Genomic DNA, 14948 nt, shown 5'->3' with positions numbered 1-14948 from the left:
TTCAGGAATGGAGACCAGTTTGAGGGCACTTAAGAATATATAACAACTGTTATGTTTTATGTACATCATTTTGGGCAAGACAAGGGAGAGAGGCAGAAAAGGAAGAATTTTTTTACATGCCCTGTTCAGTCTGGAAGGAGAGTGGGTGGGGGCCAAGGAAGGGAGGATTTGGCTAGGAGGTGTCCAGAAGAAGGGAGTAGGGACAGAGGTCATTAACCAGAAATACGGTAATGTTTCCATTTTTCTGGCTGCCATTCCTTCTAAAATCAGAACAATTTAACAGTATTTGCATAATGGTGGCTGTGACCCTCTACATCCGGGAAGGCATACAGTGACACCATTTTGTGCCTGAGGGTGGATTCAGGCTTACCAATTTTACATTTTACAAAGATTAAGATATAAGAATTCAAAATATTCTTTTTGTCCTCAGAGATTCTTTACATCTAAAACTACAAGCATCAAATTCTTTAGACTTTTAAGGCAAGATAAAAATAATAATAAAAATATAAATTACCTCAATCTTTTCCAAGTAGAATAATCTAAACAGATAAATAAAGAGAAATTTTGTTAAGGAACATAGATTACAGATGCTTCCTTTCTAATTTAGCATTCACTCTTAAAAGCTTTCTAAAGAGCTTTGACATCAAAATGATTCAATCCTGTGAGGTATCAGCCAAAAGTCTCCCTTCCTGTATTTAAAATAGATGGCTACACAGTGGTTCCTGGTTGGTCACTGGGAATATTAACCTTACAATCAGTGGTATGGCCACCTTCCACACTATTTGGGCATTGTACGATAGCAAAGCATCTCACCCTGCCGAGGAATTAACCAGAGTTTCAAAGTGGATTAGTTCATCTCCAGAGGCTGCAGATTTCTGTGACCAGGAAACTGTGCTTATACAACTGAAAACCTAAAGGAAAATTTGGTCCCCATACTCTAGTAATTTCTTATGAAACCTTGAAATGATTTTTCCAGTTAAAGGCAAGTTTTTATGTTCTTACTAACGTATATTATCTATAGCAATAGACATTCATTTATTTTAGGGTTGTTTTTTCCTCTTGCTTTCTAAAAGAAAGCAAGAACTCTGTATCCTTGGGCTCATCAGTTGGAATTCAGCCTTATCTTTCCAATTAAGACTATAATTTCTAGCAGCTGATGCTACTGTAAACACAGACCCTCATCATAGCCTTAGAGAGAAAGCCAGATCATCAAATGAGGCTATCATCCCTATTATTACCTCAACCCTTATTTCACATCCAAGGATCAGGTCCCAAATCATCTCTATCACTGGTTGGTCAACTTAGGGTTTCACTCAACCTTGCAAATGAACAAATACAATTCTTAGATACTCAGGCTGAAAAAAAATAGTGATGCTTAATGACACAAAATGGGACAAATCTCAACTGTAGCTGGTTAGACATGTTTAAAATTGTGTGTTGGGCTACAGAAGGATGCCCTTTCTATGATGACCATAACCAAAACAATCCATGAGCCAAGATAAGGCAGAGCAGTAATGACGGCGATTAATGAGTGTAGACATGGATGGTCTGTACTTTAGGGGCTGATATAAATGTTTGAAGGCCCAGTCATTTTTGTCATTATTGTTGTTATCTGTGGTTTTGCTATCTTGAAGGTTTTCTTTAAAATAGAAATCTGGCCTCAGAGGAGAACGACAACAACATGGGTATGTGAGCATTTTCTGAAGTATTCGTTTCATATTTTAGAATACAGAGCTCAGAGAGCAGAGCCTTAAAGTACTAGCTGAGGACTGTGTAACTAGCTGTCACCATTAGATGCTGCTCTCTGGAAGGCTAAGAAATATATACTATTTGATGTAAGATTTGGCAGTTCGGGTAACTGCCCAGGCACCCTTTTCACAGCACATAAATCTTGCCTTCCTCATGGAAAGGGCAATATTTTTCTCACGCAAAAATTGCTCACCACCCTCTTCTTTGAAGCCCACCTCCCCAACCCACTTTCTCTCAATCTCTCTGGAGCAGGAACTAGGGAAATGTGATGACTTCACATGGCTTCATGGCACAGTGGCAAGTGATTCCAGGCTAATGAAACAAGTTCAAGGCTGTTCATTTGAAATAGTAAAAAAAATGGTCATAGCCCCCCAAATTCCTTAGTCTCAACCAGAAAAGAACAATGTTCTCAGTGGCCACCAGGTTGGATTCTAAAGTTAATTTTAAATCTGCCTGGAAGTCTGAGAAAGAAGCATTTTTCAGAATACTCAGTGTAGTGGTGAGGTGAAGATGGCAGGTTCGGTTTGTGTAACCCCGGATCAGTGCCTGCCAGCCTCCCCTTCCTCTTCCGTGAGGCTGAGACCCTTCTACAAGGGAGCTGGGGGGAACTTGAGGGTGGAGGGGAGTCTTCCTTTTTCTAGACTCCTTTTTGTTTTCCCTTCTTCCTGGAAATCTGTAACTTGTCAATGGCTTTGTTTTTTCTTCTGAGATCCTGGAAATTGTGTTGTTTGTTGGCAGCATGAGATTGTTACAGGTTACCGGGAAGCAGTGCACACAGAGAGCTAGGTCCTCTTTTCATTCTCATGTGAAAAATAAATCAGTAAAACCCCGGGCGACTAGGAGGGACCGCTAAAGATCTACCTATCTAACTTCTCTTTGTGTGTGTGTGTGTGTGTGTGTGTGTGTGTGTGTGTGTGTTTGTAAACATGGCAATTAATAAAGCTCTGAAAGAGCTGATAACCTGGACCACAGTAGACTGGAAAAAAAATAGTGTTTTTCTTTTTTTGTTTTGTTTTTTGAAGTAAACATGGTGCAGTAATAAAACTGATATGCAAGACCTAAAACCAATTGGATGGCTGAATCGCTTACCTCAAAAAACACAGCAGGATCGCTGCTGGGGACCTGTGGGGTTAAAAATCAAGAGAAGAGGAAAGGAGTCGTTTACGAACCATGAGGACAGACCTTAGTGTACATAGTAAAGCCAATAAACGACGTTAAAAAGAGAAAAGGTGATAGGGAAAAACATTCGGGACCACTTGTCTATGGAATTCACGTCAGTCAAGTCGGGGATTTTGACTTTGAGCTGCGAGGCGCGCCTGCGGATGCGCCCCTTGCTGTGCGCGCCGTGCCGGTCCAGCGCGCGCCCGTACGCCTCGCGGCTGCTCAGCGGCTTGCGGTACTGGATGCTGGCGCTGTCGTACGAGTACATGGTGGCCTTGGGGTCGCTCAGGCCCGTCAGCACTTCCGAGCCGCTCGTCTCGTTCCTGATTTCCAGGGTGCTGAGGAGAATGTTGCCGTGGGCGTCGACCTGACGGAAAAGGACAGGCTCAGGCGCAACTGCCAGGACATTCGCTTGTTTTCATTAACCTGTAACTGATGACACCGCATGGGGCTCATTCAACAGTCTCGCTAGACATCTGGCTCTACATGCCTCCAGCACTTGGAGATTATCTACCTACCTACCTACCTGTCTACCTATCTATCTATCATCTATCTATCTATCTATCTATCTATCTATCTATCTATCTATCTATCTATCTATCTAATCTATCTGCCTACCTACCTGTCTGTTATCTATCTTTCTATCTATCTATCATCATCATTTTTCTAATCCACTACCTATCCATCATGTATCTAATCTACCATCTATCATCTATCTAATCCATTATCTATTATCTATCTATCTATCTATCTAGTCTACTATCTGTCTAATCTACTTTCTATCATCTATCAATCACCTATCTAATCTATCAATCCATCTAATCTTTTATCTATTTATCTAATTTTCTATCCATCTATTTATCATTTATCTCCATTCACAAAACACTAGTATCTGTGTGCATAGTGTTTTGTGTGTGTAGATTATATATATATTTACGTATTATTTTTGTTGTTAATAACTACCATTTGTTGAATCCATATATGTACATAATCCATATATATATACACATATATTTTGTAACAACGAAAAATGGCATATATGTATATGTATGGCATTTAGCTTGTTACAAAAGTGGTACATGGAAATATTTAAAATCAGAAACAAACAGGAAGCAAAAAATAAAAAGTAAAAATGCATAATCTCACTTTCAGAATCCATTATTTTTAATGTCTTGCTAGCCTTCCACTCTATTTTCTATTCATATATACTTACAAACACAGCCTCACCGAGTATATTTTGCTTTGCAATCTGCTTTTGTCAGTTAATAGTATCGCCTGGTCATTGTTCCGTGTTAGTAAATAATCCTCTGTGACATCATTTATTAACAGCTTATATGAATAAACCATAATTGACTTAATCTATTGTTAGATGTTAAGACTTGCTTTACTTTTGTGATATTATATAAACAAGCCTGCAAGGAATATCTTTTAGCTAAATTTTTGTGCGTATCCATAAGTATTTCCTTAGGCTAAATTGCCAGAAGTGGGATTCATGAATCAAAAGGATATGCCCGGCTACACTCTAACTTTTGTGTCTCCACCATTGTTCACGGCTGCTTCCTGCCACTCCAGTGATAACCCATTCCAGATTTCCTGGTTCTTCTCTATGCTATGCCCACGCACACACTTCTGGAACTACAGGAAATGTGAGCACATTTAGCCTATAATGTGGCTTTGTTTAACTTCAAGCTGGTGTGCTTTGCAAACTGATTTACCTGGAGAGGACATGGCTCATTCGTGCAAACGAGTTTGAAATTCTCCCAAGGGCAGCCCAGGCAGCTGTGTTTAAATCTAGTGTTAGTAGCACAGTGCCTGACTTACAGTAAGTGCTCTATAAATGCTTTCGAATGAGAGTGAGGTTAATCTCCATAAGCACTTGTTGAAAGCCCACGGTATAAGTAGGCAGGCAAAAGAGCCAGGGGATGAAAGAGATAGAGAAGAACATAGGAGGAGGCAAAGACAAAAAAGAGAGAAAGAACACTACAGAGGGTAGATGTGATGCTGCTACCTCGTAGAGAACTAAGATTTATTGAGTGTCCACCATGTGCCTAGCATTATGGTACATGCTTTGTTTATATTACTTGTTTAAAACTTACAACAAGCTGCCTCTAGTTTACTCCCCTAGGAAGTGCCAGACCTGAGATTACAACCCATGTCCTGTCTGATTCGAAGCTCATGTACTTTTTCTGAGAAACAACCACTTCGTAGTCCTTGGCCTTCACCACATCCCACAGTGAATTTAGTGGTGCAGTTGAGAGCTTTAAGCTTCAAGTTAGTTGGAGAGAGAAGTGGTGACTGACTGGCTTCTCTCTCTCCATTCTCATCTGTCATCATTTCCCCCAGTGAGGCATTTTGCTCCAGTCTAACTGAGCTACCCATCATGCCCTCACTGGCACATCTACTGGTGTCTTTATTCAAGGGGTTATTATTAATTTTTGTTGTTGTTGTTAACTACTATTTATTGAATCCTATTGTGTAGCTTATCTCAGTTATTTCTCATAGCAACCTTATGAAATATATAATATTATCCTAGTTCAGCAGATAGGGAAATGGACTCAGAAAGCTTAAGTAAATTGTCTAAGATTAAACAGAATAAGTGCCCAATTTGGGAATAAAACACAGGATACTCTTTGTCTCGAATATAGTTTTCCCTTTTGCATGTTAATCAACATCTTTTCATCAAGGCTTAATTTAAATCCTGCTTCCTCTATGTACCTGCGTACCTTCCCTGATCACAGTAACTTCAAGAACCTCCTCTCTTTCTTTCTCTTTCAACAAATATTGAGTGCTTACTATGTGCCAGATACAATGCTAGGTGTCAAGGGTGTGTGTGTGTGTGTGTTGTGTATAGTACGTTTATGGTTTAAAAGGTCATGCATATGAAAATTTATGTTACTAAAGAGGATGGTAGGGTTGAAGTGAGAAGGAGCAAAGTGCTGAATTCATTAGCAAACAGAAAAATACATTAGAAGATAAGATGGTGCACATGATTTTGCTAGGTACTGTGGAGTTCCAGTCAAGAGAATCATAAAACATGGATTTTGCCCCTGAATAATAATCTCCTTAGAGATACAAGAATAACACATAATATTGGGAGTGACAATAGTTTTTAACCAAATGCTAAATGCTACAGTATAGATCATGATTAGGGATTCATAAAAGTGATAAATTATTGGGGGTCATGGAAGGCTTCACGAAGGAGATGTTGCTTTTATTGGGTCTTAAAGGATGGGTAGAGGACAGAACAAAGGATTGGGAGTTGAAAACTATATTCTCATCCTTGTTTTGTTATTAACTCGGTTTCTTCATCTATAAATGAAAGGTTTTCCCTAAGTAATCTCGAGGATTTGTTTCCAATTTTTGACAGTCTTTGATTATGGAGAATATTCCAGGCAGAGGACACAGCATACTAAAAAAATACTTGTAAAACTGAATCACTTGAGCTGTACTGTATGCATCATTAAGTTACATTATTATGAAATCTCTCTAAGTAAACAAGTTGCTAGAATTTAGAATCAGCCAGTGAAGCATACAGATGCTCCTCATTAAACAGAAGTCATGGCAAACAAGTTACATTTATTAAGATATTTTAGCTAATCTTGGTGCAGGCTCAAATGCACTTATAAATTGCATGAGGTTTATTAGAGTGTGCAAATTCCCCAAAATGTTCTGTCATTGAGCTAGAAATCATAGCTTTAAGTGGTTTGACATATAAAATAATGAATCCAATTTTGCCTCTACACATGAAAGCTGATTTCATTACTGTACAGTTAAACCAACATTACTGTGTTCTTTATTAGGAAAATTTAAGAAACGTCATATAACAGTTCTTGCCCATCTGCAGCCTTTCTCCTATACAGTCTAGGACTTATCCTAAAAGCTGGTTCTACAGACTCTCTGAGAGAGAGAGAGAGAGACAGAGACAGAGACAGAGTGTGTGTGTGTGTGTGATGGCGTGCTCCTATATTTCTTCTGAGGTGTGAGATTTCATCCTTCACCCTCCAAGATTTTTGCTGCCCAGTAAGGTGGATGTGTGGTAGCCACACCACTGCTGACATCAGTCAGTTTCTGATTGGCTCTTCCCTAACCCCTGTCCCTTGGAGAAGAGTAGCTTTCCCTTCACCTCAACCATATAAGGACACCCAAGGTATCCTTATAGCCACAGCTGGCACAGCTTTCCAAAAATAATATCCATGGGGTAAGTGGCCATTGTTTTTTCACATCTTCAGAAGACGCAAGGAGCCATGCTGTGCATTGCTTTAACATCTGTGATGGTCAAACACTGTCTAGTTACTAAGGAAATATCAACATCTGAATTGGACACAATCCAGACATCAAAGATTTTAAAACCTTGAAGCAAAAGGAAGTGAGGCAAATGAAAATGTCGACACACTGGATTTCTGGTGCAGACATTGACTAACAGATTTCCTGAAGCATTGCTGATGTTGAAATAACTGTCCAGTGGGATAAACATTCCCCACTCCTCATGTTGCCATAAGAGAAGGGACTTTCCACTCCAATACCCCGGAGACAAGCTAAGGGAGGAACACTTCCAGCTTCTTTTCTTTCTCCTCTTTCACTGTTCCTCACTAACCTATCTGATGGATACATTTGGAAGAAGGAGGCAGGCATACTTGGCTCTGGGCCTTCTAGATTTCTCTCTCCCTCTGATCTGCTTCCAGAGACGGTGCAATCCAGTTAGGTATGTGCATGCTGAACCTTCTGTGCTGGTGGGTCAGGCCTGCAATTGTTTGGTGGTTCCAGTGGTTGGGGAGTGAAGTCTGTCTAATGTTTGGGGGAATGGCTGTATTCTGTTAACCGCATATTCCTCAAACCAACCAAGCAGCATCACTGATGCTTTTTTTTTTAAGTTTAGAGCATCATTGAACCTAAACTGAGAGGAAATAAATACAATTATTATTAAGGCTTCAGGAGGGCTTATAAATAAACTTTCTTTCTTCCCCTTCAGCTAGATGATCAAAATGTGAGCTTTGGATGACTAACAAAGGGGAGCAGAGAAGGTGGCTTTAGATCTGCAGCCCTAAGGGCTTACTAATACTTCATCCTCAACCCACTCCCTACTAGACAGGCATATTTTATGTGCTGCAAGAGGTAATTTTAGGTGTATCATGGATAAACTTTTAAAATGTTAATAGTTCACTCATTCACTCACTCATTCACTCAATAAATGTTGACTGAGTGCCTACAATGCATCAGGCACTGTTCCAGACACTCATGAAGAAATCAGCCCCTCTATATGCTGTAGGGCATCATGTTCCCCATCATAGAAATTTAAAGATCTCAGCTAACAAATCTTGTACTCTCTTGTGACTCCCTCTAACTCCTATTGGTTCTAAATGTTTTACTGGACAAATGCTGTGACCTCTTTTAAACTCAGGTTATTAGTTCTCTTCCCAACAGACTTATTGAAGTTTGCTCACTTGTGACCATGAAATCCTCCTTCTCCTTGCCTGCTGAGCCCTTCTTTCATATTCCCTCCTGAAGATCTCCTTGAGGCCTGCTGACCTCAGGCAAATCTTGGAGGGGCTCACATATAAAGAAAAGCCTGAGATTTTGCTGCATAGAGACCTGAGATGGGGAGAGGCAATCCAGCTTCTCCTTCCTCCCTGCAGTGCGGTGCTTATCCATCACAATGTCTTGTTCTTAAATTCTGAGGACACAACAGTCCTGGGAAGATAATAGTGAACAAAACAGACACAGTTCTTAAACTACTGGCACTTACATTTTAAAAAAATTTATTATTATTATTTTTTTGCTGAAGATTTGCCCTGAGCTAACATCCGCTTCCAATCTTCCTCTTTTTTTCTTTTATGTGAGCCACTGCCACAGCATGGCCACTAACAGACGAGTGGTGTGGGTCCCTGCCTGGGATCTGAACTTGGGCTGCCGAAGTGGAGCACATGGAACTTAACCACCAGGGGCTGGCCCTGGCACTTACATTTTTATGGAGGAAAACAAGCAATACCCTCTTTCCCCATAAAATTAATTTTTAAAAATTGAGTAGCATTATGAAGAAAATAAAACAGCTGTATATATTGTTCTTAATGTATGTTGAAAAATATAACCAACACACTAACTTGGTGATTTTGTGCATGTTTTTCATAACATTACACATATCCTCATATTTCATTATAATGAGTGAAAAGTGTAAAGTAATTCACATTTCCCTTTTTCTCCTAGACCTTACTAAGGACAGTCTATACATGGATGTTTAAAGATATCCCAATCTTAAAATGGCCAGAGCAGAATTCTTGGTCCTCCTTCTTCTTATTCAACTTGTTCCTCCTCTTAAGTGTCCCACTAAAATGTTGCTCCAGGAAGGCAGGGACTTTGTCTTATTCACTACTGTTTCTCCAAAGCTGAGAAAAGTGCTTGGCATAAAGGAGCATTCAATCAATATCTACTGAATGAATGAATGAATGATAATACAGGTGGTAAAAAGGCATGATGGTTAATTTTACGTGTCAACTTGGCAAGTCTATGGTGCCCTGTTGCTTGGTTAAGCAGTAGTCTAGACATTGCTGTGAAAGTATTTTGTAGATGTGATTGACATTTTCAATAGGTTACTGTAAGTAAAGGAGATTCCACCTGATGATGTAGGTGGCCTCATCCAATCACTTAAAAGTCTTAAGAGCAAAAACTGAAGTTTTCCAGAGAAAAAGAAATTCTGCTTCAAGACTATAACATAAAAATTTCACCTGAGTTTCCAGCATGCCCAACAGATTTCGGACTTGCCATTCTCCGCAATTGCATGAGCCAATCCCTTAAAATAAATCTCTTTTTGTATGTGTGTTGGTTCTCTTGCTATTGGTTCCATGTCTCTGGAGAACTCTGACTGATACAAAGGGTATGCAAAAATCATGAGGGTGACTGACATCCAGAAAACTCTGATGTGGTGGCTGTATTTCTTCCCTCCATAGGACCCATAAGCAAACGTGCATGTTCATTTTCTAGCTTAGATTTAGCCTTTTTCCCACCCCTTCCATCTCACTCACCCTCTCCTTCTCTCTGCCCCCAACATTCCCAAACAGTACCTTAGGCTGTGAAAAAAGTTGCCACTCACTGAATTTAACTGTTCTGGATATTTTCAATATGTAAGTATAGCAGAACTCATTTCAGTGTAACTGGAATAAATAAAATCTTGTTTTTAGTGGCAGTTTTAAAGCCCTGTTGACAAATATCTCTGGGCTCAATCTACCTCGCAAACAGAAGGTTACTTCCTTCTTGATAGTCAATTCAATTAGATTCATATTTACTGAGTGGTACTGAAGTACAGAGTAGGAAGCCAAGTGAAGTGATGCTGGCTGCAGAATGAGCTGCCCTCCAGAAGCTTGCAGTCTACTTAATGAGGGTGTCCAGGGCGAGTGGCTGCCTTCACCTGCAGAGAGCAGAGAGCCGCACAGCCACATCCTCCATCTGCCCATCCCGCTCATATAACATACCACCTTTGTGATGTCACTGTCAATCATTAGCTCTCACCAGGGCTGCCAAACCTCAATCCCTTGGCCTTGAATTCCTGAAATTTTTTTTTTTGAGGGAGGGAGACAGAGGATGGGAGGCTTTGCTGGAGATGATTTGCCTGTCTCTTTGCATGTCCTGACTACCAGTGGCGGAAGTGGAAACTTGAATATCATTTCTAGAAGCAATAGAAAGTTAAGTATAAACCTACACAAATCTAAAGAAATACATATTATATTATTCAGGAAATAGAGAAAGAAAAAGATAAAATGAAACAATTAGCAATTTTCCAGAACATTATGCAGGTTGATAAATTTATCCTGCACTCCTTTCTTTGTCTCATTCTCCCATCCAGTGTATGAGCAGGTCCTAATGGCTCTACTTTTAAATAATCCTGATTCTGACCACCTCTCCCCACCATCACCTCTTGCCGCATAGCTGATCTTTTTTCCAGAATGCAGCCCTGTGGTCTTTTCTCTACATGGCAGCTGGAGTGATCCTTTCAAAATGTAAAACAGACCATGTCTCCTCTGTTTAAATCTTCTAGCTCCTTCCCAAGATATAGAATAAAATCCAAATTTCTCGTCTGAATCCACAAAGCAATATGTGATTTGGCTCCTGCAGGCCCCCCTACCCTCATTTCCTACCACTCTGCCCCTTGGGCTCTCTACTCCTTTTGTTGGTTTTGTTGGCATCCCTTGATGCTTCTAGGTCCTCAGGGCACTTTTACTTGTCCCTCTCTCCTGGAATGCTCTTGCCCAGATGGTTACGTGGCTAGCTTCTCATCACCTTCTGCACCATAATTATCATCATCTACTATGGTATCATCTATTTATTTACACATTTGTCGATGACCTCACCCGAAATGGAAGCTCCAAGAGGGCAGCTGCGTTTTTTTTTGTTGTTGTTTGTGAGGAAGATCGGCCTGAGCTAACATCTGCAAATCGTCCTCTTTTTGCTGAGGAAGACTGGCCCTGGGCTAACATCTGTGCCCATCTTCCTCCACTTTATATGGGATGCCGCCACAGCATGGCCTGACAAGCGGTGCATCGGTGCGCGCCCGGGATCCGAACCAGCGAACCCCGGGCCGCCGCAGCGGAGCGCGCACTTAAGCGCTAAGCCATGGGGCCTGCCCAAGGGCAGCTGCTTTTGTGTTATTGTTGTTGTTCATCACTGTATAGCTCCCTTGCTCTTCCAGAACTGAACTTGAGAGAGTCCTAAGGAGGGGCTGAGTAAATGTCTGCAGAATGAGAAACTCAGACTTGGAGGCATCTCTCTGAGCTCTGTTTGAGTTTCAAGGACCAAGGATGCTGAGTGGCTGGAATCTCTAGGGCTGTGGTTCTCAGACATTATTGTGTGTCCTAATCAATTAGGAAACTTGTTAATTGTGTGTCCAAATCAATTAGGAAATTTGTTAAAAATACAGATTTGTGGGGCCGGCCCCATGGCATAGCAGTTAAATGCACGCGCTCCGCTTTGGCGGCCCGGGGTTTGCAGGTTCAGATCCTGGGCATGCACTGATGCACTGCTTGTCAAGCCCTGCTGTGGCGGTGTCCCATATGAAGTAGAGGAAGATGGGCATGGATGTTAGCCCAGGGCCAGTCTTCCTCAGCAAAAAGAGGAGGATTGACGTTGGATGTTATCTCAGGGCTAATCTTCCTCACACACACAAAAAGAAAAATACAAATTTGAGCTGCTCTCATTCTAGACTAAGGTTTTCCCAGTCTGCATTTGTACACGCATTCCAGGGATTGGTTTTGCTGTACCTGACCTTTAGCTGAAGTCATGACAGATAGAAAATCCATAAAGCAGTTACCTTATTTCCAGACAACTAAGAATTAATCCCAAATATGCACTGTTCAAGCCTGAGAAATACACGGTTAGGGAGTAATTTCTTAAGTTGACGTTAGTGGGAATTTTTTGAGCTTTGAGTAGAGAATGATGGAAACAAGAAACTAGAAACTATTTTATGTGTAGGGGCATTTTATATATGGGCAAAGCATTCACTGATTGCTTAGGGAGTCCCAATATGTGAAATGAGTGCTTTTTACAATTAAATATAAAATGCATTATAACCAGCAAATTCATTCAATTCTGAATGATGCAAATAAGGGCCATTTTTCGGATTCATCTTCAGTGAATTCCCTTAAAATATTCATCCAAAATGTCATCAGTAATGTTTTGCACTTCAAGTACAGAAAACAATGATTTTGACCAGAGTAATGATTGCCTTCCACATAGTTGAAAAGGAGATACTGAGGATGTGTAATGTCAATGTGTGTGTGAATGTCTTGGGGCTCGTGGAATACTACACCCAAGTGGATAGGTCCTTGTTACTATATCACATTAGGTAGAATCTTCTTACTGCATCAGCCAAGGTTTTCTAAGACAATCACTGCACTCCTACACTTTACTCCTCCCGACTGGAGCTTATGAATGAAAGGTGGAGCAGAGTTATCAATCACCTTAGATTCTAACATAGGGATGTCAAGAGAAGGGAATTGCTGGGAAAAGATATGTTAGGGTCACTTAAAAGTATCAACACAGGTTGAAAGCAATCTATTAATAACACACATATATTGTTACCAGTGACTGTCCCCAATTAAGTAAATGTCCATCATTGGAAAATATTTGTTATAGATATTATTTAATTTTGAAAGGTTTCAAACAGTTCTCAATTTGGGAAATGCTTTAAAAAATTGTTTTAGTAGGAGCTGGCCACTGGTGTGGTGGTGAACTTCGTGTGCTCTGCTTAGGTTGCCCAGAGTTTGCAGGTTTGGATCCTGGGCACGGACCTATACACTGCTCATCAACCCATGCTTGGTGGTGTCCCACATACAAAATAGAGGAAGACTGGCAAAGATGTTAGCTCAGGGCCAATCTTCCTCACTAAAAAAAGATAAAAAAGAAAAAAAGTTGTTTTTGTAACAGTAGGAATATAATAGGAAAAAAGTTCCCAATTACACATGAATTCTAAGAGCATGCCTGTTTGGTTTTGTAATTAATTCATTAGTTCACTTGTTATTTTAAAAGTCATTTAAGTGCTTGATTTGTGCTAGGCTCTGTGACAGGCATTGAAATACCAAAAATGGAATATACATAATCTGCATTCAAGGCCTACTTTGTTATTCTTTATAGCAGTTGTTATTACCCGGCATTGTACATGTGTTTGTGCATGTGATGTTCATTGTCTGTCTTTCCCATCCAAATGTAAGCTTTTGTTTTATTAATTGCTGACTATATCTTCAATCATAGAGAGTATTCATATAGTAGGAAGTCATTAAATATTTGTTAAATTAAATAAAAAAAGAGGTAAGCATGAGGTGCTGTGGAAAGCTACAGGAGGACTCAGCTGAGGAACAAGGGAAAACATCAGTTAAGAGGTGAATTCTGGGGATCAAGTCAAACAAGTTTCTGAAGAGTGAAAACATTGCAATTTGGGAAAGTTGTGTTTTAATTCCGGAACAAAGAGTGTGTTGGTGAAGGGGAGAGGGAGGAGAAATGAGGCAGAAAGGGAAAGCAGAATGAGATCACAGTGGGTCTTGGATCCCACGTTAAGGAGTCTAGATATTTTCTTTTAGGCAAAGACTCTGAGACGGGTTGTAGTAGATACCTATTGGTTTGACATGTATGATTCCATTCAACCTTCCTCTGATACCATTGGCCTGACACTCCTTTGGAGTGTGTGGTTGAGATGAGCCTGACTGCATCTTCTAGGCTATAGGGACAGACATGTGACCCAGACTTGAGCATCCAGTGTTTTCCATCTTCATGGTCAGAGGGATTGATTTCTACATGAAGATATGATTCAAGCCGGTCCAACAAGACTGACTCCTAGGACTTTTTTGTTAGAACTATTGGGTATAAGAGAGTATTTTTGTGCTAGGGTAGTAGAGAGCTCTGACACTCTAAACTTGGAGGTTTGGGACCATCACGAGGGAAGGGACTACTGAAAATGAAGCCAATATAAAGGAAAACAGAATTAAGAGATGAAAAGAGATACTTTATGATGACACTGTTTGAACATCTGGATATAGCCACATGTGAAACTAGAGCCATGCCCGAACCTTTCAGTTGTGTGGGCCAACCTCCGCCTCCTTTTTTTCTTGAGCCAGTTAAGTAAGTTTGATTTCTTTCTCATTCACAAAAGAATCCTAGCTGTTTGGTTATAAAAGATAATGGACTCTAGAAGCCAGAGAGAAAATGAAAGGGAGAGAGAGAGAGAGAGAGATTTTGAGATTCCCAGAAAGGAAAATAAGACTGCTGAAGACTCTGGAAATTAACTAGATTAAGCAAAGACTAGAGAACAAAATGTGGACCAAGCCAGACTTGGGCAGGGGCTTGAGGGCTAACGAGGTTCCTGAACTGTTAACACAGGCTGTCATTAGAAATCAAAGGTGTTGCCTGGATTTCTGCAGAATCCAAGATGCTAAATCAGAATGATTAAAGTTTCATTAAAGGCTGAGGGCAGTGTCCTAGTTGGCCTGAGGGCGAGGCAGTGATGTGGGACCTGGCCTAGTCTCAAAGGCTCATATAAGTTATTGAGCTGTTCCAAGCTA

The 14948-nt window shown here is 40.4% G+C and overlaps 1 protein-coding gene across 3 annotated transcripts in view; it reads right to left on the bottom strand.

The window, feature by feature from the left end:
• Nucleotides 1-428: 428 nt before the first annotated feature.
• Nucleotides 429-14948, bottom strand: part of GABRB1 (gamma-aminobutyric acid type A receptor subunit beta1) — a 373814-nt gene continuing 359294 nt past the window's right edge. For 2 of the 3 annotated variants that reach the window (XM_087434264.1, XM_087434265.1), the window contains one exon: nt 2644-3277. In XM_087434264.1, coding sequence (XP_087290390.1) covers nt 2933-3277 — 345 coding nt within the window. In that variant the 3' untranslated portion in view covers nt 2644-2932. Of the gene's footprint in view, nt 540-2643; nt 3278-14948 lie in introns of those variants that run through there. The other variant, XR_015552911.1, reaches the window with a different exon arrangement.

This window comes from Ceratotherium simum, chromosome 8 (genome assembly GCF_057802395.1).
Source record: "Ceratotherium simum simum isolate JZ-2026a chromosome 8, ASM5780239v1, whole genome shotgun sequence".
NCBI classification, from domain to species: Eukaryota; Metazoa; Chordata; class Mammalia; order Perissodactyla; family Rhinocerotidae; genus Ceratotherium; species Ceratotherium simum.
The sequence above is the reverse complement of the archived record's forward strand: the minus strand, read 5'-3'. Positions and strand labels throughout refer to the sequence as shown.